Source organism: Meleagris gallopavo, chromosome 4 (assembly GCF_905368555.1).
Source record: "Meleagris gallopavo chromosome 4, MGAL_WU_HG_1.1, whole genome shotgun sequence".
NCBI lineage: Eukaryota > Metazoa > Chordata > Aves > Galliformes > Phasianidae > Meleagris > Meleagris gallopavo.
Window position 1 is genome coordinate 12,514,306 of NC_139407.1, and position 23,716 is coordinate 12,538,021.

The 23,716-nt window shown below is 34.3% G+C and overlaps 1 protein-coding gene across 1 annotated transcript in view; it reads right to left on the reverse strand.

The window, feature by feature from the left end:
* Positions 1 to 23,716, reverse strand: part of IQCM (IQ motif containing M) — a 274,157-nt gene that overhangs the window by 146,578 nt on the left and 103,863 nt on the right. Inside the window, exon 14 of the mRNA XM_085222190.1 lies at positions 11,896 to 12,054. Coding sequence (XP_085078316.1) covers positions 11,896 to 12,054 — 159 coding nt within the window. The remainder of the gene's footprint in view (positions 1 to 11,895; positions 12,055 to 23,716) is intronic.

Below are 23,716 nucleotides of genomic sequence, written 5' to 3' on the forward strand. Positions count from 1 at the left end.
AAATAATGCATACCACTCAAATAAATCCCTTTGCATTTTTTTCTATTTTGCCAATACCTATTTTTCAATGATTTTTAAATTAGATATATTTTTTTTTTTATATCTAGGAGTAAAAAATTTATCATCAGACAAAAGCCAGCATATTGCAGGCCACAGAAACATCTTTTGTCCTATAATGACTTATTATCTTATCAATGTGTGAATATTGGAAAAAAAACATTTCAATTTTGTGTCAATATGGTTCCATCAGGACCACAAACTGATTTACGTCCAGTTTGCTTAAGCATTCTCTGACCTAATTCCACCAAGTGTATATCCCCATAATGGTGCCTTGTAGACACTCCCTTCCTTACAGGCAAATTTGGAGTTCCCCTCATTCACATCACACCAAATGCCTGCAGAAGACTGAAACAGCACAGCTACGTCTCTTAGCTGTTGCAGCTCTCTCTCTCTGCTTAAGCCCTGGGTCAACAGTCTCAAAGCTTCTAGTCCCAAAGACTTTGACAAACTACTTCGAGGCCTCATCCAAAAGAGCTGTCTTGCTGCCATATTTCAGAGCTCTACCCTGCTCACAGTAGTCACTGAATCTTTGCAATAAAACCTCCTAATGCCCATATGTGGCAAGCATTTGCTGTTTACATAGCCATTAGCCAATCTTTCCAGAAGATTTCTTTCTCGAATGCCATTTTTTTTACTTAGGTTACAAGGGCAAAAAACAGAGGCCTGCAGTAATATGTTTTAATAGGCAAAAACTCAAACATGAAGTCACAGCCACAATTTTTTTCAGATGTGTTTTCACTGTAGTCATAGGGCAACAAAAAAAGCAATCTTTTTCTGCTTTCATGGTAAGACTTAGTTTAAATTTTCTTTTTCTCAGGCTGATTTCTACATTGAAAGCAAGATTTAATCAAGAATTACATAGTTAACAATGCTTTGCAGAGCTTTGATTGACTGATTCAGACTTCCTTTAGTCATATGAGAAATCAGTGGAATAAAGGATGAACAGTGTCCCTATCCAATTTCTCCATGCACTGTGGTGTTCACTCCAGCCTTAGCAAAACTGCTATTTAAGAACAGACTGGAAAAAAAAAAGAAAAAGGTCAGAGCCTATAGCAACCAAATGAATCAAAGAAATATGCAAATCTTTCCTTGTTCCATATTCTTCTCAGCCTGCCACTACAATTATTAAATTACAGGGTATTAACAGAAACTAAATAAAGCACTATGAAAAGATTAATTCTGAAGATGCAAAATTCAAATGCCAGATAGAGAGCATGCAATTATGTTCTTAAATAATTCTTACCACATTTCATGCTAATATTAGTACTTCCAAAAAACAATAGGAAACTGCAATATTCCCAGAGACACTCCATTGAAACAGCACAGTGAGGCACAGAGAATGAATCTTGGTGAATTTTTATCTTTTGATGTTATGTACAAATAACATTTATCTCAGCTACAATAGTAAAAATCATTTTTGCTCTCTAGACAATTAATATTTATATGATGATACTGAGAAAAAAAATGTGGTTTTGTTTTCTGAACCAATGCAATAGCAAAGACAAAGCTGTTCTGCTCAGATTTTTTGGAGAGCTCAAATTAGCACAAACTTTTACTTAATTGGGCTCTTCAAGTAAGTATGCAGCAATGAGCATTAGTCTCTCCTCATTGCTTTTTAAAACCTTTATGTCTATCCAGGTCCCATAGCCTTACAGATTTTAATGGTCTTAATGAAGAAAAACAGCATTGTTATTCAATTTGAGTCAAGCAGATCTCCATTCAGAATGACAATGTCTCCATTCACAATGCTATTGTTAGAAGTTGTACCATCCTTTTTATTTTAAACCTTGTTATCTAGGAGTTTTTAACTTGCCAGTAATTTTTCTTCCTTGAATCTGAGGCCAATAAAGTTGAGTGGTTGGATGGTCAGTCAGTCAGTCAATCTGTCTGTTATCTACACACACATTCTACCCTCCTGGCAACACACATTGCTGACTGGCAAAATAATCCATTCAATGAGATATACCAGAGTATTACTTCATACAGCATAAAATGACTGCTTTTTAAAAAAGTGGGGAGCTTGGCAAATAATTTATCTAGTCAAATTCACTTTGTGTTCCTATGGCAAATAACCTCATTGAATATTTGCAGGTTTGCAGGACGAAGGTTTAAATACTGGCTGCCGATTGCTTGTGGCTTTTTGCATGTACTAAATCTCCTGGACAAGATCTCACACGGAATAGGTAGATATAACAAAGTTGTCATGAGCTAAGAGGACAGAGGACTTTTTTTTTTTTTTTTTTTTTTAACTTGAAGATATATGTACAAAGGGCTAAATCGTCATGTTGAGATTGACGTGTTTGACAAAGGAAGTTTATGTTAAACTGGTCTCTTCGTTTTTGCTAAGTGAAAGCCATAGCATTTCAGGAAAAAGTGCAGGACCCAAATAATATCTCTCACAGATTATCTTCCTTTTGAGGAAGCTCTTGCAAGCAGCCACCTGTAGCAGGTCTGTGCACCCTCTCCATAGACATAAATATGCTATTCTCCTCTTTTCATGTTACAATTGCACTGGCCTCGAAGACAGGGGATCCTCCATGATTGCAGATGCCTGATTAATTCCCCCAAAAGACATCAGCACATCTACAATATAGCTCAGCTTCCCACACTCCCACAGGATTTAGTTCAGCTAACCCAAAAAGCCCATCTGCCTTTCATGTGATTGGAATGCAAAGATCTTTTTACTTCCACAAATCTGATCTCTCTATTGTTGCTCCTACATACTAATGGTGCTAGAACAGCTGCCTTGGATTTAAATCTCTTTTTCTTCCATGCACTCTAAAGGTAAATACAAAAGTGATTTTCTACTTTCTAAGTAATGTGATCCAAACAGGAGTTGGACGTTACCTGGAGTCAGCATGACAAAAAATACTTGCTGTATGGTACAGAGTTTGCAATAACATACACAAAAAACTGTCTAGAGCAACAATTAAATTTGAGTGTTAGCTGAGAATCCTTAGCCATGCAAGTTTCAGAGGAGACATCATCATATTGAAAATAAAATTATTGCTTTAAAAAGCTGGACCAACTGCTTGGAAAAATTGGAAGGTGAAAGGAACAGATGGTTTACTCTCAGATCAGGAAAGACTGAAGGGAGATAGTAGGACTTAGAGTGAGTGAAAAAAATCATATCTGAACACTCCTTCCCTTTTCTTCTTTTCCTTCCCCTCCTCTTCTCTCCAAGGAACTAAGTAATGAAAGTTTGAAATAACTTATATCACTGTGAAAGTAACTGAAAGAGTATCAGGAGCTGGAGAAAAAGTTCTTAGTCCTTGAAAACCTGCATTCATGGAGTCATGCTTGAGTGAAAAGCGAGTGGAAGGAAACAATTATACATCAGTTAAGGCTCAGTCCCTGCTCTGGACCTAACGTCAAAGGTCAAAATAGATACAGAGTTATGTATTCTCATTTAAGATGCACATGACATTGAGATTTAAATAATCTCTTCTCTGAGAAGCATTCTAAATACCAGAAAGCAAATACATCAGCTGTTTCATAGCAATGTTCCAGTACACATAGCTGTGTGCAAACTTCTATGAAGATGGATGATTTAATTTTCTAATTGGAAACTTTTAACGCTTTTTCTTGCTCTAAAAGGTTAGCATTATAAGACCACCAATGCAGAAGAGAGAGTTTCCTGTTTACTAGCTGGCAGTACTGACATACACTTTGAACTTTCTAGCTATGTCACCATCTATTGGCAACTTACAGGTCCTATTAAATTAGAAGATGAACCCAAACTGAGTTGGGGAAAACCATATCTGCTTCCAGATATCATGCTGATATTTCCTGGAAAGATAATGTCTCACCTGTTCACTACAGTTCTTGGAGCTTCCAATAGGGCTTAGAGACACCATTTTCACGATAACCAAAAGAAAACAGACTAGCAAATATAAAACCTTTGCCACTACATTACTAACTGTAGCATGTTAATCAAGACAGTTAATATTGTTATTAATATGGTACTTGCTAGATACTATTCAAGGGAACAAATGCAATACAGGAATAAGTCCAGCAGCAATGACTCTAGGGGAAAAAAATTCCTCAAAGAAATGAAATCCTATTTTCTTAATATTTTGACTAGAAACTCGCTAATGCTTAGCACATTCTTATACTATGGACTATGTCTTATTAACCTGTATGCCTATTAATCCCAGGGCCTGGCTTTATGCGATGTAGAAATGAAAATAACTGCAGGTGTGCAGCTTTCTATCTTTCTATGGACAATATGTCACATGCACCAGGTATCATCGGAACCGATCAGAACACTAAGATCACTGGTTCAAGTTTCATGATTCGAATAAAACCCTCTGACATGTCCTGCCTGTTAATTAAGTAAGGAGTTTGCTAAGCAACAGCTTCAGCATTTCTTTTTGTGATTGAAAGCCTGATAATAGCTACAAACACTAGAAACTGCGATGTAAAAGATATTCAGCAAACTAATCCCTTTGTGTTCAAAATCTTCAGTGGCATCAAGTAAAACAGACAAAAGTAATGCTTTGCCTATAGGATTTAAAAGCAAACAACTAGATATTTTAGCAGGATTACAGTGTGTAGTCTTCACTTATTTCAAATACAAGTTATTCACTAAGTATTTTGTATATTTTTAAACAATTATCAAACATTACAGGAAAACAACATTTAAGAAAAGTGGTACAATAAACAGAGCAGGCAAAAAGAATATAAATGTGTAATAATAAACAGTAAATGTATTTCAAGAGCCAAGAAAGTCAGATTTAAAGAATTTCTAGTTTCATGAAATATAACTGACTTATTGGATTTTAGAAATCTTGCCAATGGATTTTACATTCTGAAGACTGCAACCATGAATCACAGATTTGACTGCTGAATTTCTTTGACTTTACACATAAAGCTATATTTGCGTTCGATTAACTAAAAGACTATTTTAAAAAACAAAAAGCCTCTCAGGTACATCATACAAGACTCGCTTTGTTAAAATTGCAGGAAAATAACAAGCTATCTCTCTACACATATATGGGAAGGGGAAACAGTAATTGTAAATTAAAAAAAAAAAATCTGTTATTCAGGTTCACCATTCTGAATATCATGGTCTTCATCTGTAACATAACAGTTTTGTTTTCCAATGGATTTGATTTTAGGGTTGTTCTTACATAATTCCCAAAAGAAAGTGAACTGCAGGTTGTTGGGGTTTTTTGTTTGTTTGTTTGTTTGTTGCTGTGGAATTCCAAAGCTTTTAAGTTACTAAAATTGTAAGTCTGTGTATATTTGCTGTACATGTAATTCAGTTCACTTGTCTCTTTGAGGCAATTATGGTCCTCTGAAGTCAAGGTTTTATTGCAACCACTGAAGTAAAATCTAAGTGCCTTTTATAATTTCTCCTGCTATCTACCTTGCACAGGGAAAAATGTTAGTAAATCAGTTGAATCATTGATTGTATACATATGCCATTAACCACCAAAATTTTGACTTAAAATTTCCTTTTACATGTATTATTTTAGCACAGAGACTAAAGTATAAGATGATCTTCCTATTCTACTCATTCTTCATGAAGAACTGCATGCATGCTATTATTTTATTTGAGTAATGAAACCCTCATTCAAGCGGACTCTCAAAGTGTAGGTAAGATATATGATAAAATATACATATTTTTCTAGTATTTCTAATGCATTGGGCAAGTCCTTCCTGTTCAGGAAATGAAGTTAATGCCATATTTCTGAACCTGAAACTACCTATCCTGGTTTATTTTCATGCAAAAATTATTTTCACTTATTTTTTATAGGACAGATTTCTGCATCTAACTGTTGGGACACAAAATATCTCCAGAGCATCTCCAAAACCATCAGCAATTTTTACAAGAAATTTGAATTCCTAGTTTAAGAGTAGAATTCCAGTTAGGCTCATACTGGAATTATTTATGATCTCTTTATAAGATCCTCACAGCCATTTAAGACACCTTTGGGTTTACAAACTCTCTAACAAAGGCTAACTTGATTCTGTATTGCAATTAAGACTCATGCTCTTAGCCTACTAGGACACATGAGTAAGACAAACTCCATCTAATACTATAACTGCAAAGTAATATTTCTTTATGATACTATCTTCATTTTAATTCCTTAGAAAGGATTATATCTTTTGTCATGATAAGCAGCTAATGACAATCCAGTAATAAATAGTATTTAATATAAGACCAAATATTTTTGGCTGCTGTCTGATATTTTCAAAATTTATGTTGGTTCACAATGAAAGTGACAGGGTGATTAAATTTTTTTCTCTTCTATTTTGAAAGGTTTGAAATTTGTATTTCAAATACATTGAAGGAAATTCGAAACTAACAAGAATTACTGAAAAATACTGACATCTTTCACTCAGAAGATGCAGAAAGAAAGGATGATGACTAAAATAAAATGTTTCCCAAATCCATTTCTGCTCTCTATTATTCAGTGCAATAAAATAAATGTTAATAGTTATATATCTACAATGATATTTGCTTATATGTTTACATATTCAATTCTACTTCACATAATAAAATTACTTGTAAAACTTGTTTTTAACAGACACATTATATGGCACTTATATTCAACACCTGAAAGAGAAATGCTGTACTAAAATTAGTCCTTAGAATCTACAGTGAATTGTGCCTTACATTTGTGAAATATCAGTTTAATGCAGTAGATGCAGAATAGTTTAGAAATTATCCTGTATCTGCATTTCATGGATTCTGGATAATCCTAGCATACTCATACTTGAAAATGGTTCAAACTTGACTTTGTGAATAATTTGAGTACTCCGTGGCATTTTTCTGTAATTCTATCTCAGGCTTCTCTCTGTATCTTTTAAGCAGACTTTCAGATGACCATAACACAAAGCCTATTTGAAAGTCAATATGTGGCTGTCACACGCTGTTGTTTATGTTTCAGGGGGTCTACTTAATCAAATCAGGAAACAGAAATAGAACATTGAGATTTAACTGATTAGTCACAAACATGCATACAGGTCAAACAGATTTTAAACTCTGACTATGAAATGCAATAGACGAAATTTTTGAAAACTGAAACCACTCCTAGAACCTCTTAAAAACAAAAATACCCTGGAGTCAGCTGTTTCAAAATTACTAGCACTAGTACTAATATTTCATTATTAAATGTTCAAAAACCCAAATGCCACATTAAAAATACAGATTCATATATAAAATGGGCTGGAAAGGATCTGATATCTCTCTTTTGCCTTCTTCTAAAAAAATTTCAAGTAACCTATCTTTTTCATGTCATCAAATAAAATTCTTTTCTAAGGAATCAAGCTGTTATTTTCAGGATTTTTAAAGAATTTTTAGGCTGAATTTTACTTCAGATTCTTTTGATAACTAGCAGAGCTAAAGAAGATTTGCTATAATATGAAATGCCACGCAGCAAAAAAGCTACAGTTATCACCTTGAATGAGACACAAAAAGCTATCATATTATGTAAAGCTTTTACAGACCCTTATGTTGATGAGTAGCTTTCCTGTCCTGTTGCATACCCTATAAGTATTTGCAAAATAAAGGCCTTGCAGTATAGTGCTTGATCTTTCATTTGTGAGGCCAAGGGCTGAATTCCCATATGGCTTTTACAGACATCTTTACAATCCCCAAACTATAGCAAAATGCATACTGCCATACTAAGGCTGTGGAAGAACAGCTTTGCAGAAACGCAAGCAAAAAATATAAATATATAGTAGACGTTGCTAGTCTAGCCCACTGGGCATATATTGTTGGTCACAGCATGGATCTAACACTGTGGGGAATGTTTACAGCATGGGATATGGGGAACTATACTCACAAACAATCGTGAGAACAGTGTATTCATTCTTATGTGAAATGTATTGAAAATTGACCCTGTTGGGATGTAAATGAGGAACTGGATTGTTGTGGAAATTCTACTCGTTCATGTGCTTTTTAGATGTTAAATTTTCTTTTAAAGTGATCAAAAGTGTCTTTGAGTCACAACAGTCAAAGATGGCAAAGACCACATATTGCTCTAATTCTGTTCTTCATGACATCTTGCAGAGATTAATGCCAGAAAGATATTAATAGAACTTTTTGTTCCTTTACCCAAACTGACACCATATGAAAAGCTTGCCATGATAGCTTTGCAGTATCATCTCTCTTTATTTTCGAAGCTATGCCATGTAAATTAAACTGGGAAAATAACATCAAAGCTAAAAGAAAGAGCCAATATGCACTACATACTGACATTTAAACACTTGCCATATCCTCCCTTGCTCAGGTAGTAGAATAATCATTCTACTCTCTGAAGCATGAGTGCTTCAGCCTTCCATTTTGCCTTCCTTCCTCCTTGTTTCTTTCTGTCCCATGGAACTGCTGAGTCCACGTTTGCAAAGCTTCTTCTGAAGTACAGGATAAGTCTGAACATAATATTATAGTACTTCTAATTGGTAGAATATGGTACTTTCAGGGCCTTCTTATCACATTTTTGTCTAGCAGTGAAAGGAATTGACAGATCTGAACATTGCCAGGAAAGTATCCCTAGCAGAGACTCCTTACACTCGTAACAATACTAGCGTTGACTAAACAAGCTGCTCTGGGCATACATCAGAATGTGGTATGGAAGGGCTGATCTGAATTACCACTTAAGGATCCCATTGACTCCTTGAAGCTGTGGAGGTAAACACTAAGTTTCTAAATTAGTTTTTCAAGGAAAAGGCTTTCTTCAAAAACCCTTTACAATCTGACTGAGCCACTGAAATCATCCACCCTAAGCCCATTGGTATGCTATCAATGTTGATATTTTAAAGTTAAATTCAAGAAAGCACAGTAGTGTTAATTTTTTATGGTATTGTTTCCTTACTGCAATAAAACATTGAAAAAAATTTTACTTCACTAAAAATAAGCAACCAAGCAAACATGCAAACAAAAACAATGCAACGACAACAAAAACCACCACGGTGTCTTTGTTTCATCGAGGAATAAGACTTTTGTAACAGATAAAGTAAAAAAAAAACAAAAAACTGTCCTTCCTTTAAAGGAAATGTTGTACCAGAGGCCTCAAAGAGAAAAGCTGACTATGTCACCATTAACAGTATTATATTGCTTAGTATTTAGTTCAAATTGTTCACAAAGCAAAATGAAAGTAATGCTCAATCATCCATACCATTATTTAAATAAGGAGCTTCTTTCCACCTAAAAGCAATTCAGAAAAGTGAGTTTGAAGTATTATCCTATTTTCATATATTGAAATTGGGATATATGGAAAGCTGCAATGCTTGAAAAACTTACTGCAGTGACAAAATTGAATTTGAATTAAACCTTGATGCCGTGACTTTTTAATCAGTGAAGCAATCTGAATACAAAAGCTGGCAAATAAATTGAGTAGGAAGATGCGTTTTTATATAGTTATTTTTCCAAGGGGAAATGAGTATTATCTTCCATTTTCCACTTAAAATATACAGTAAAGGTTACTCATCCCTAAAAGAGATGTTAGCACACTACCTACTGGAAATGTAGGAGCAACAGTAGTTGATATAAGTGCAAAAGTGTTACAAAAACATGCCTTGTATGTCAATGATATGAACAAAACTATTGCATTTCAAAAAGTGTTTAAAAAGCTTAATTTCTGCTTATTTAAGCATATGTAGAATTTTTATACTTAGATTAGAAATTCACAGTACACTGCACTAGAATCTGCAATTTACATACATAGCGTAAATATATGCCTATGGGAACTTCTATATTTGAATTTAATACAATCACAGTTCAGGGATTATTTCTCTCAGATTAGATTTTATCCAGAGAGCAAAAGCCCTGCGTACAGATGAGTTGGGAAGTGGGTGAAGTGGGTTCTCACTGCTTCTCAGTAACCTGCCAAGAGCTTGACATATCTCAAAGGACACAGAAACAGACCCAGTAACTAAATGGGGTGTATGAATCTTACAGTGTTCGTAAGCATTAATGGTAAAACACAATAAATATGCAGTGCTATCCAGAACTAAAACACTTATTGGTAGAGGAGTCTCTGAGATGCAGAAAGTCTTCCCTCAATAAACTAATCTCTTCTCAAGGCAACTACTGCATCTCTTTTGCCAACCAGTTTAATAACTGCTGTAACTTAAGAAGATGCAATACACTGGTCATGGAGTAAAAAAGCCCTGCAGAGGTAGATCTTACCATATACATCATAATCTCATTCAAAGATCTATTTTTGTCTCTTCTACTATTCTCGTTTGCATTATAATCAAAATCTGAAAAAACAATATGCTACCAAGGAACTGAATGAGCACTTCAAAAGAGAAGCCATTATCTAGAATATTGACTAACATGAGAACATTTAAATACTTCAAGTCATGACAGACTTTGATAATCTCACACAAAAGGCATCTGTCTCCAAGCGTAAACCAGCTTTTCTGTATTAAAATCAATGAATTTATGACCATTTATAGCAGACAGGGATAGGGTTCAAAGAAAGTATAATTAGCATTTTTCAATGTTGTTAATGAAACAACAGAAATGGGAAAAGCTTTTGTAGGTTTGCCTTAAAAATACTTGTAAAGATTAAAAAAAATCCTATATTTCATTCTCAATCAAAGCCTTACAGCTATTAGAGTCATGAATTATTACTTATGAAAACACAGACAGAAAATCAGAGTTAGTTTAGTTAGTCCTACCACTTGGGGTTTGAGAAACTAAAAGGTTTTTTTCGTTATAATATTGTTTGTTTGCTTTGTATTGAATAACAATTTTTTCACAGCAGTTGTCATAAGGAACCTTTTCTCCTGTAAATGACAGGAGAAAGACACCGTCTTGTTAAAACATCAAGGATGAGCACAACTGTTTTAATTCCAATCCAATGCTCCTTTTCCAGTACAAGAACACAGAACTTTGTCTGGGCAAGGGGTGGCTAACATTCTTCTCTTACTGCACTTATTTCTTCTCTTCACCCATCTTCTGATTTACATACACATTTTGAAAATAAACTGTGCTTGCAGAGCTGGACACTTTTCCTTTCAGAGCTCTTAAATTCCACTTATCTGTGCAACATACAGAATGCTGTCTTTGGGCCTACCTAGGAATGGGTTCAGAACCTAAATATACCACAGGAAATTCCCATGAATGCACAGGAAGAACCAACAAGATCCCGGCCTTCAGTTTCTAACTTAAAGCTTGGCTTCTATTATGTGTAAAACTAAGGGGAAAGGCCAGAAGAAGTGTGAAACATGGATGTTTACTATTCGGAACTTTAGTCTGATGATTTCTCTGACTTCAAGCTTGTTATGAAGCAAACTCTCCTTACTCCAAGATTAAGGAACCAAAAACAAACAGCCTGCTATATAACTCTTAGTTCTGTGGGGATTTTTAATGTTTTTTTGTTTTTTTTTTTTCACTTCTGCTGTCTTCTTGTTCACAAAATTCCTCATTGCAATCATTAGCCCTTTCTTTCTCAGTGGCATCATGCTCTGAGGCACTCTAAGTATATCTGTTTAGACTTTTCAGTGCACTGTAGCCTTACCAGTAGCACAGACCAGAGAGGTACACTCTAATATTTTCATCTCCCATCATCTACACAGGTGTCATGGATTCTTTCTGCACATCTAGATTCATTTACTAGTGAATGTCTGCCTCCCTTATTTGCCTTCAGAGGCAAAAGTAGCAGAATGTTCAAAAATATGACAGCTGAACATTCTTTTTGTAACTGATACACAGAAAAAAATGTTGCAAATTAAGTGTTATGCTCTGTTGCTTACTTAGCAGATTTTGTGTTGCAAACTCCTGAAAATCAGGGATTTTACTCAGTGATGCAGAAGGTACAACACTGTCATGCCTTTCACTGTGTTCACAACCTTCTGAGAGGCTGAAATTTTTACCTGATTTCTTGGATCCACCTCTTCCATCCATGAGAGGATGCAGCCATGGCAGTGGCACTGTAATTACATTCTTCACTTTTGCACCAAGAGGAGGAAACATTGTGAAAGCCATTTCAACTGCTTGATGCTTTCTGATGTTTCTTACAGTAGTAGCAGAAGCTGCAGAAGAGAAAAAAGATAGTGATCAACATATTTTCCCTGATACTTATACACAATTGGCACCCACAATAATGACATCTATAGATAGATTTCTTTTTATTACTTTGAACATATCAGCATGAAACTATGGACTTCTGCAAGACAAGAAGATTGAGATGTATGCAGATTTATTGGCTGTGCAGCTACAAGATATGATTAAAAACCAGGAGAAAGATGCCAGTTTGGAAAAATACAATTAACTATTGTTCTAATACATCAACTAGCTTAATACACAGATGTATTCTATGACACTAACTAAATAATATGGCTCTGAGTAGAGCCCAGTGATAAGCATAACAAAAATTCTCACAGGCATGTAAAGCTTAATGGAAGATGTTTATTGATCACAAACTGTAGCAAACCTTTAGTTAGACCAGAAAATTACATGGCAAAAAGCAATACTTACTAACAGTACCCTAGTAAAAAAAAGAAAGAAATAAGATTTCAGAGATTCTTATATCTGTTTTGACATGGATTCTGAACAACAGCTGATCATAATACATTTGAAAAAGTGGAACAATTCTGACTTTAAAAGGTTCAATCCTACAAGTGTGTCTTGTGCATGTACTAAACACTGCATTCAGGAGATGCGAGTCCTCATGAGTTAAAGGAGCTCATGCATGGAGGGCTCACTTACACTTTCTTGGAAACTGTAGCCAGTTCCTGGCTGCAGGAACAGCTAAAACAATGCAGATTTCTGAATTTTTTTATTTTTTTTATTTTTATTTTATTTTTATTTTTTTCTTGTAGCAGGAATTAGAATAGCCTCTTTAGAAGCTTGTTTGACTATGGGGGAGAAGTTAGTTTTCCTTCTGGTTAACAACAAATGCAACTTGTTTCCAGGATGCAGATACTGATGCTCACAGTTAGAACACCTTTCATATCCTTCAGAGAAGTGCAATGAGCCAAATGTCTTATAGTATGGTAGTGTTAACACTCCTGATTATTAACTATTTGGGTCATATCTGAAACTCCATCTGTATGTGAAGGGATCTATATTACAATAAATTTTAAGGCCAACTCAGCACTGAACTTTCCGTATTTTTCTGTTATAGTTCAATAAAATCACTTTGTGTTACATTTGTTTCCATGTAAAATAAAGTGAATGTCACATTTTTTTGTCATATCATTTTTATTTAACACCTTTTTTCTATATCCATTAGTTTAAAAAGTTATAATGAGGCAAATCATTTATCAAAATGAAAAATGCTGTACTCCTTGAGCAAGGAAAAGGGGAGTCTAAATAGAATGTCCCTGCTCTTAAATTAATGGAACTATTTTACATTTAATATTTTCTCTTAAGGAGTTATGTAAGCACTCCAAGATCATTAATGAAGAAGTACAGAACCAAAGTTTACAGCTGAAGGGCAAAACTGCTGAAAAAGATTTTCAGAGTTATGTCATCGAGTGATATAGTGTAGAAAAATAAATGCAAGGATCATGATCTATGGTATCATAATTAAACATCCAGAACTCATGACAAGGAGAAAGGATAGTAATGTTCATTAAAACTTGACTTGAACATAAGCTGCAGGACTAATCAAGCAGATATACTAGGGAAGGCTCAGGTTTATAATCAAGTAGACCTTTCCTTTTAATCAACAGCATCTTAGAACTAGATTTTCTGTTACTATTCTGGTTTTAAATAAGACTATTTGGTTTTTTGTTTATAAAGATAATTCATCCATATCAGATGAACCAATCAATTTACCCTTAGTATTGTGATGTTTTACATTTCTATCCCCTAGAAACACTATAGCATCTCAGCTAGCCATCATAAATCCGGCTCTCACTTGCCATCCAGATGCCAATATACACATTCTCAGCCTTCTGCCTAAAATATCTCATTGAATAGACATATTTTATTTTCAGGGCTTTCTTAAGCAATATGGTAACTGACTTTTTAATGAGCAATACTGTCACTGCAATGAAAGAAAATTCACAGAAATCAGACAGAATTCGTCCTACCAAGCTAATGGAACTTGCAGAAATAGTGTTGGAGCCACTGGTTGCTATTCTTCAGAACTAATGGAGAACAGCCACGGTTCCAAAGGTGGGAAATGACAAACCATACTACCTATCCTTACAGGATAAAAAAAATCCCACCAGCCTAATGGGGATCTACTGAACAGAGAATTCAAATTCAAGTTGCCTAGTTAGCTAGTGAATTGGTCAAATTCCAAATTGTTGCAAAAGCATACTGAAAGGTGGGTAATAAATAGTATGATTAGGAACTGGAAAAGATGTACACCTACGATATAAACATTGTGGAACACAGGCCTCCTGCTTTGTTCTATGCTACCATTCAACCCCATTGTACTACCAGTCTGCCATAGACACTTCCATTTGTGCCAACAATTAACAATAGTCAAATTTTATCAGACTTCAATACAAACAATCCTGTACCCTCTCACTGTTTCCCAGTACTTGGGCAGAAAACCTTTATTTTGGCATATCACTCAATTTTCAATATTAGACCAAATTTGTCAAATAATAAGCTTTAAATTACATGGTAAGTATACTAAAAAAGACTTAGAACATATAACAAGATGGAACGTAGGTCTATCACACTTGAGTCTACAAACTCATCAGTTACAAAAACAGTTTAAGAAACAACTGCCAGGTTTCAATTTGCAGCATTTTAGATCATTTCCCTGCCAGTTACTAAAAGTTTCTCATGTTGAAAATCACATGATAATAATAGATTCCTCTTTTTTCCCAAAGGGCATGGAAACTAGAAACTAGAAAACAAAGAAACTCTTAGAACAGGCTGGATTATCAAGAAAGATACACACAAAATATTTTCCTTCTCAATGTAGTCCTGAAGTATTTTGATAAATAATGAGTTAGTCTTTCTGGGAATGCATCATTGGGTTCCAGGGAAATAAACAAACAAACAAAAAAAAAAAAAAAAAAAAAAAAAAACCATCATCTAGAGGATAGGAAAAGCATATAGAATATAATTTTGCATACTGCTGGAGGAAACAACATTTATGTGCTTCTTAAAAGCAACTGAGGCACGAGCAAGGTCACAAACCAGAAGGAACACAGATACAGGTAAGTTATTGATGAATGCAAATTCAATTAGACAGCCTTACGCTATGCTAACTGGGCATCTTTTAGTCCATACTACAAAGAGTGAGTGAACATTCTCTTTGCAAGAACTAAAGCATTCATTCTGTAATTCTATGCAATAAAAACAATGTTCACTGCTGGAATCAGGTCTGTATAATATGCCTATAAAAATCAGATTCAGCATGTTTTATTTACATTTTTCCTTAACGCTATTCAGAAATTTTCACGTTGTTAAGATTCATTTTGAAAACATCACTTGTTAGCTCTTGGGTACTCAAAGAAAATAGTTGAAAAGGGTAGGGGTCATTCATGCTTATGACTTACTTTTAATATTAGAGAATAATAATAATAATTCTTTTTAACATAAGAGAAAATAAAAATCTAGAATGTTTAGACCTGATTAGAATGACCAAAAATGCAATAAAGAAAAGAACATGTGCTTGGTTTGTCCACCATTACGGCTGCATGCCTTTTGAAATGCAATGAAGTATTTGTAAAAATGTACCTATTGTTACATGCTTATTTTACTTTCATAGTTTTCTCACTTTAGATTGCTTAATATGTTATATCTTTGATATTAGAAAATGTGATTTTTTTTTCCTAACATAATTAGGTTTATAATATTCACCTGTATCTTTTGAACTATGATTGCAATTCAATATAGGATATTGCTATTTTTCACTAATAGCTGCAGTTATTCTATGTGATATTGGTTTCAGAGGTAAGAATATAATCCATATCTGGTATCTCACACTGTACATCACATATATCACACTGCTATGTGTCACATGGCAACAAAATGGTATTGCATATTGCTGGGATGGTTCAGCCTCTACTTCCATACCAATAACATCCACCTCTGACATCCTGGGACGACATAATAAAATTGGAGGCATTACTTTTGGAGCAGTTTTTTGTTGTTGTTTTTGTTTTGTTTTGTTTTTTAAGAAGTAGTCACAGGATGAAGGGCCCAAATGCAACAATTTCTTGATTGGATTGGAACAGAAATCCCAGAAAATCCACAGAATTCATGTACTCCAGCTCGAAATTTAATAATTTATGTTTTTAAGAAAAGAGGGGAGGGGATGTGGGAGGTGTTAGACTTCACGCTCAAAATGTGGATTTTTTTTCCTTCCAAAATTACACTTTAAGTCTTTAAATCTTAAACAATGATTAAGCTTTCATTCAATGTGAAATGCCATGCATAACTCTAAAATACATTTTCATATTCTATACAATGGGTTAGTTGGAACAGATATACAAAATGACTCTAAATGGATTTGCTTTTGAAGCTGTGTTAGAATAAACTTTACATTTATTTTCATCAACACTGCAGACTTGTCTCATTATCCAGATTCATATTTGTTTTCCAGAGGATTTCAATTGTAAGTATTTGCTAGCTAATTCTCAAAATAGAAGAAATGCATTCATTACTCATTTAATATAGATACATGACAGCCTGAGGTGCAATAAAGCTTGTATTGCCTTCAGTTTAGGATTGCTATATTAATAATAGGTGGCAGACTTATACATTTGATATATATATTTTCTCAAATGACTCTCAAAATTTTATAGAATATTATATATGTAACAGCTGCATTTAGATGTGATTAGTAAGGTTGCAAAGTCAAGTAGTTAAGCATTATGGTCCCTTTTGCATGTGCTCTATGATATGGTCCTTAATTTCATGATCCACATGAGCCCTGTTGGCTTCACTGCATCAGGATCACAGCGTTCACCTTTTTCAGTGTGTTATTCCAGGACTTGATTACCATACGGTACTCACATTATGAACCAAAGATAGAATAAGTGGTTTCATTTTGAGCTTTTCCATGAGACTCATCATGAGAGTTATCAAATGTTCCTAGATGCTAACAAATTTACTTTGCAAGAAACCAAGGGAGGAACAGATTTTATGATCTTTTTACTACTTATGGGCTAAGGCACATAGGATCAGCCTTTCACAGCTAAGTAGGTACCCAAAAATGCATGAAGAAGCCTAATTGTTTTCCCTAACGTGCTAAAAAACCACATTTCCAAGCAGGGAGATTCTCTTGAAATTCCTTTTACAAGACCAAATCACTAGCCATGCAAATACATTTTAAAATCTGATCAAAAGATAATATAAGAGTATCCATAAATTGCAGGCTTCCAATCATAGACATACCGTATCTTATTTTCAGAGCGTTTTGCATCCTATTTCTTTTAAACACAAATTTTAAGCTGCAGCAGAAATCTAAGTTCTGAATCCTCAGCATTTTTGCAAATCAGTCAATCAAGATCCCAAGTCAGGCATCCAAAAATACCAAATACCTCTGCAAACACTTTTACATAAATGAACCATCAGCAAAATGAAACTCTCATGAAGCTGCTATGGGCAAAATTCGAATGCCTTAACTGTGTAACCACATACCTTTTAGCAAAAAAAAATGGAGGAGTATTAACAGTGACCTTCTTCACCATCAACTGTGAATCTCTTGTGTATTGAATGGGGTAGCAATTTCATGCAAGTCAGTACATGATTGTGCAATAGAAATCCATTATGGATGTATGTAGAGGCCAATTTGCAAATGCAAACGCAGTGCACCTGATATGCACGTTACAGATTTCTTGTCTTTGCAACTCAAACAGGGTTCTTCTAATGTTTTGAGAAGTTATTTTTTATGTTTTTTTTTTTTTTCCTAATGGATATATAACATTTAAGATATTAGAGAGCATAAACTGAAGACAAAAAAAAAAAACAAAAATGTGCAGCTGGCCATTATCATGGTTGCTACAAGAAGGTGGAATTCGTGGCCTTACATTTTTGACAGACATAATCAAATCAATTTTAAGGCTCCCACAGTCTTAGGAATAAACCCATAAACTATCCGTAAACAATAACAAAATTCAACTCTGTCTCTAAACAGATAATGCTTTCTTAAGATAATCAAAAATTATCAATTTATTTCTTTTCCTGCTTTCTTTTCTCCAGCATGCATGAGTTATTCTGAAATGAAATCGTATTTGTAGTAGTGATATAAAGTCAACAGAACTACCTCCATACCTGGAACCCAATCTAACATACAATATTTACACTCAGTCTATTGTCTGTTTTTGTCTACTCCAGAATAGATCACCTCACCTATCTTATAAATTCTTATATTACCTCCGACATGAGCTAGCTGGCTTTTTACAGTTATACAAGTGATAATAATGAAGTGCATTTCTACTAGCAGTTGTAATTATTATATTAAATCATCAAACTAAGATTTGTCATATAGAAGGGCTATACAAAACTTGAAGGACATCAGAGGACATTTTTCTTCCTATTTGCTTATCACACCCATTGCAGACATAAATGTACAGAAAAAAAATAAATGGAGAGTCATTGTCGAAAGTCATACCGACTCTTGAATGCTCTAATAAATTTCCAGTGTACTGGAAGGATACTTCAGTTGTTGGCTAACACAGAAACAGATCATAATAAGTATATCTTCACCAATACTGAAATATGTGTAAGGACAATAAAACTATATATATTCTTTTGTTCAACGTCTTTGACGGTGAACTATAATTTAGAAATAATACATAATAGCTCTATAATGTGTAATGTATAATTATGTAAATAATTAGTATAATCTTGAGATGAGATGAGGGCTATTAGTGGCGGTGGATACTCTGAACCTTGAACATTTAGTCAAAAAGACCAATGACATCCAATCAAACTTCTTTAAAATGAATTGCAACAAACAATGGCAGCACAGCTGCTATTAGAATTATAATTGAGTTTAGGAGGGAAACAGCAGCTGAATGCAATGCTGATAATTAAGGAGCAAGCTTTTGTTAACACTATCAGTAGGGTCATGATTCTGCAGATTGTGAACTTATTATGTCTGAACAAACTAATCTATTTTTATAACAGAGGTGTATTTCTGCTTTTTATACCAATAAAGTATATTCTGGCTACAAGATATCTGATCACTTATATATTTCAAGTACCCAGTTAGAGAAATGGTAAGCGTTTACAAAATCTAAGATTACCATGGAAACCTTATTCTTTAATGCTGAGGATTATGGGAACATTGATTGTACAATTGGGATGAGTAAATAACAAACCTCTGAGTATGACAAAGACCATAGCTACTAAATTATATTAAATAATTACTCTCTTCTAGGCTAACAGACATTTTACTTCATCCCAGCATTGAAAGGGAAGCAATATGCATCCTGTGAGTGCATAATGAAAACATTTAGAAATAAAACATTTAGGCTATGCAGGCATGAAATACATGTTCTTGTGGACTTAAAATTCTTAAGATATAGCTCTGGGACTGGGAATTACAAGTATGATCTAAAATTTCTATTTCTTATTGTATGTTGACTAATCTTGGAACAAAAATTGCCCATGTGGACAAGACAAACAAACAAGAAACACCAAAGTCACTCCAAGCTTGCAGATTGGCAGCAAGCAGGCAGTGCAGGATGCCTGACCACTGATAACCATGAGACAGGGTTCCAAAAATGGAAAAGAAATCATTAAAATGCCAACAACATTACATCCTGTTAGCAGTATTGCTTTTATAATATCATGTTACCATAATAACTGGTACTTTTTAAACAAACTAAAGAGCACAGGTCTACCAAAGATGTTATTATCACCATTCGTACTAGTAACCCCTTTAACTCATGTAGCACAGACTCGGGATCTTTGGTTTAAGACAACCCTGCTCATAACATAGGTCATTTAATTGGCAAATCTAAATTTGTTAGGTACAAATGAGTAATCCTGCCTTGGAATCTCATTGACCTCAATGTGTAAATAAAGCAAGGAAAATGTGTCTGACTGGCAGCAAGCCATGACTGTGCTGCGTGCAGTAAAAAACATTTATACGTCAAAACTAATTTTAAAAATATGCTTTGATATTCTGACCCATTGAATGTTCTAATTTTGACCTACAACCTACTATAGCAGTATAATAAAAATATTTTTAAAATATTTTAACATTATTAATCATTTGCTGGTGGCTAATCTATTTGCAATTTTTCTATTCCTAATTCTGTATATTCTAAAGTCTTATTTCACCTGAACATGTTAAAAGTAAACAAAAGCTTGTCCTAATTTCCAGCTATTTGAACTGTTTCTTCAGGAATTCCATTTTCAGTTTGAGGATAGAGAAAGCTTAATTTGGTCATTATTACAATAGAATTTAAGTGTGCTTCAGTTAAGATTCAAGAATGGTATTATTTCTGCCCCATTTCAGTTCCTTTTAAGAGAATCTGGAAAAGAATAAGTATTAGCCAAAAATATAAAAAAAATTCCCTTTGCTCATACGCATAGCACGTTCTGATGTCTTTACCTGGTATCCTGGAATACTTCTTTGAAATGGACAATTATCTTCAAAAACATTCTGTGTATTAAAGCTAAAGTGTAGCCAAATGAAGAAACAACCATTACATAATTTTAGGAATTCCATATTTTGAAAAAATAAGTAAGTGTGAAAATAGCGAATGTACTAGCAGTTCCTTTCTGAAAATTTCAGAGAATCAGTGTGATTCAGACATGAATGAGGCAACAGCATACCAAATACGAAACTAGTATTTCCCCAGTAGTCAATCATAAATATATATTTTTTGCATACTTTTATGGAATACTTGCAGGCTTTCCCCGAGATGACCAGATTTCCTTAAGAAAATAGCATTGGCAACCAACATTGTGCACTGTCCATACAAGGAAGAAGTGTTTTTCTAATCAGCCTCTGTATGATCATGGCACAATTTGCACAGTAAATTCAGGGATTTGTGGACTATGAGAAAATGAACAATATTCATGTAGCAAGAAAATGTTTCTACTAATTTAAAGACTATTTTTGTGATTGTGATTGTGTTTGTTGCTATGATCAACACTGAAGATGATGATGCAAAGCCGCAATCAACCTAGACTTGCACTTCTTTCACAGTCTTTAGATACCATTCTAATGTAATTCTGATAAATTTGAGCATTTGAGCACACGTGACTTGCTTGGAGATAAATTTGCTGCTTGCTGATCAACTAAATCAGTTCACTTTGATCATCTTTACAAATCCTTTCTTCTCCAACTTGTTATGGCTTTAAAACAGCATTTTTTATACTTGCTCAATAATGAAAATGATTTCAAATACCTTGAAAACTTTCTAGCATCTTCTCCACTGTACCATTATGAAAGGGGTAGAGTATTCAAACTGACATCTCTCAAAAATTCTCTTACTAAAATATCGTCTACTTTTATATGATAGTCTGATTTGAAATGCAAACATTTCCTCTTTCTGTTAAGTACAGTTATGAAAAAATGAACATATTCCACAATAAGATTCAACAAAAGACAATTTCAGCAAAATTCTGGAATTCAGTTTTCCTTATGCAATCATTACCTTTCATTTTAGGAAAACTTTGAGCAGCCATGAATGAAAAGGCAATAATCATGTCAATTTTAACGTTCATGGAACCTATTTTTTATTGCATAATTGTAATGGATGCTCTGAGGCATGCCATTGCATACTCTTATCCCAATAGTGGATGGTCAAGGTACAGGCAGCGTTTCACTTGAATAGATACTAGTAAAGAATTTGGTCTTTGGGATTTTCCTTTCAATGAGAACATGATTTCTAATAATGCAGGATAAAAGACAAATCTCATTTCCTTTGTAGTTTTGGAAATCAAAAATAGATTTCCTAAAATGAAGAGATTTACTGCAAAACAAGTGACACATTGTTAAATACAGAAGCTTTCTTAATGCAGTTTGACAAGATAATTTTTCATCTGAAATATGTTTTCTCCTTCATTTCCCCTGAACAGCAGTTAACACTCATCTTGGATTGATCAATAAGTCACATATGCACTTCCTTTTTCTGGGCAGCCTGTTCCAGCACCTCACCGCTCTCATAGTAAAGAATTTCTCCCTGACATCCAACCTAAATCTTCCCTCAGTCAACTTAAAACCATTTCCCCATATCCTGCACTTATCTACCTTTTCAAAGAGTTGATTTCCCTCCTGTTTGTAGGCTCCCTTTAGGTACTGAAAGGCTGCAATGAGGACACCCCGCAGCCGCCTTCTCTCCAGGCTGAACAAGCCCAGCTCCCTCAGCCAGTCCTCATAGGGGAGGTGTTCCAGTCCCCTGATCATCGTCATGGCCCTCCTCTGGACCCTCTCCACATTTGGATGAATTCAATTTGGAAAATGACTTTGTGCGTGAAAGCTTTATAGTACACAACTGAAATCCACTATGTAACAATGTCTAGTACAGTACAATAATATTTGGCACTTCTTTATCACTACTATTTTTAAGCACTTCATGAATATTTATTATGCAACTAAAAAGTCTCCAAGAAGTAGAATAATGCCTACTGTAAATAACATTATGTTGTTTTGTTATGCAATCTGTAACTAAACGTATATTTAATAATTTAATAGGAATTACAAATGACCTTGAATTCCATTTGAACTCTTATCCTAACTTCAGCTGCATAGAGCTTAGGCCTGGATACTCAAATACAAGCAACTCCATGAGGTGAAGCAGAAACGATTTGACAATCTGAAGTGAAATGATTTCATTAAATGTATTAAAAAACAGGAATGTCACTGTGACTCCCGTTCCTCTTTTTCTCTTTCTGTTTCTCCAGTGGAAAAATTATGTGACAATTTAAAAATTATTTTTCATTTATTTATGTCTGCTGTGCTGCTTATGTTTGATATTGAGACAAGGTTAATGACAGGCAGTTTGCATTTGGAATTGAAAGTGGAGACGTTTAAGGTGGTTCCTAAATCCTGTGGGTATAGAGTAGATAGTGCCAGAATATACAGTTGATTAAATGATGCTTATCAGAAATAAATGTTTGCTAATTCTACCTGTCTGTGCAAAGAGACAGAGAATGCAATGTCTGCATTTCACATGTACTAGCTACTCAAATTCAAGGTCAAATCCTAAATTACTTATAGGGGAAAGACTCCCAGGTAGTTGATTAATGTTCTGACTGTGGTAGTATGTTAGATTTCATATTATGCAATGATTATATATGAGCCATCACTGAAGGCTTATATGGGATCAAAGATGCTTGGCTGATTTGTTTAATGCCTTTACAATGCTTCCATGTTAAAATATTTCTAAAAACTGTACCTGTAATTAAAGACAGAACCAGTGGTTGCCTACTAATGGAGGATCATAACAAGATTTGGTTTACTCCCTCTATTTTGTAAGGGATTCCTAAACTGAACTTATGCTAGAAAGGAAAATAAGAACGAAAAACTGTTAACACAAGTAAAATGTCTGATTAATCCACAAAAGAACCATATTCAGAGTTTGCTGCTATTAATGACTTCTTGTATGAATATTAGTAAATCACCTAACTTCTCCATGTTTTAGTAGTAGAATAGGCATAAAAGTATGGTTGAATTCAATAGTGCGAGACAACAATTAATATGTAGAGATGGACCAATAAGAACTTCCTCAATATTTTTTCCCTCTCATGATGGGGAGCTAGGCTATCAACTCCAGGCAATTTATTTATGTCTGAAAGCTCACAGAAGGCTTG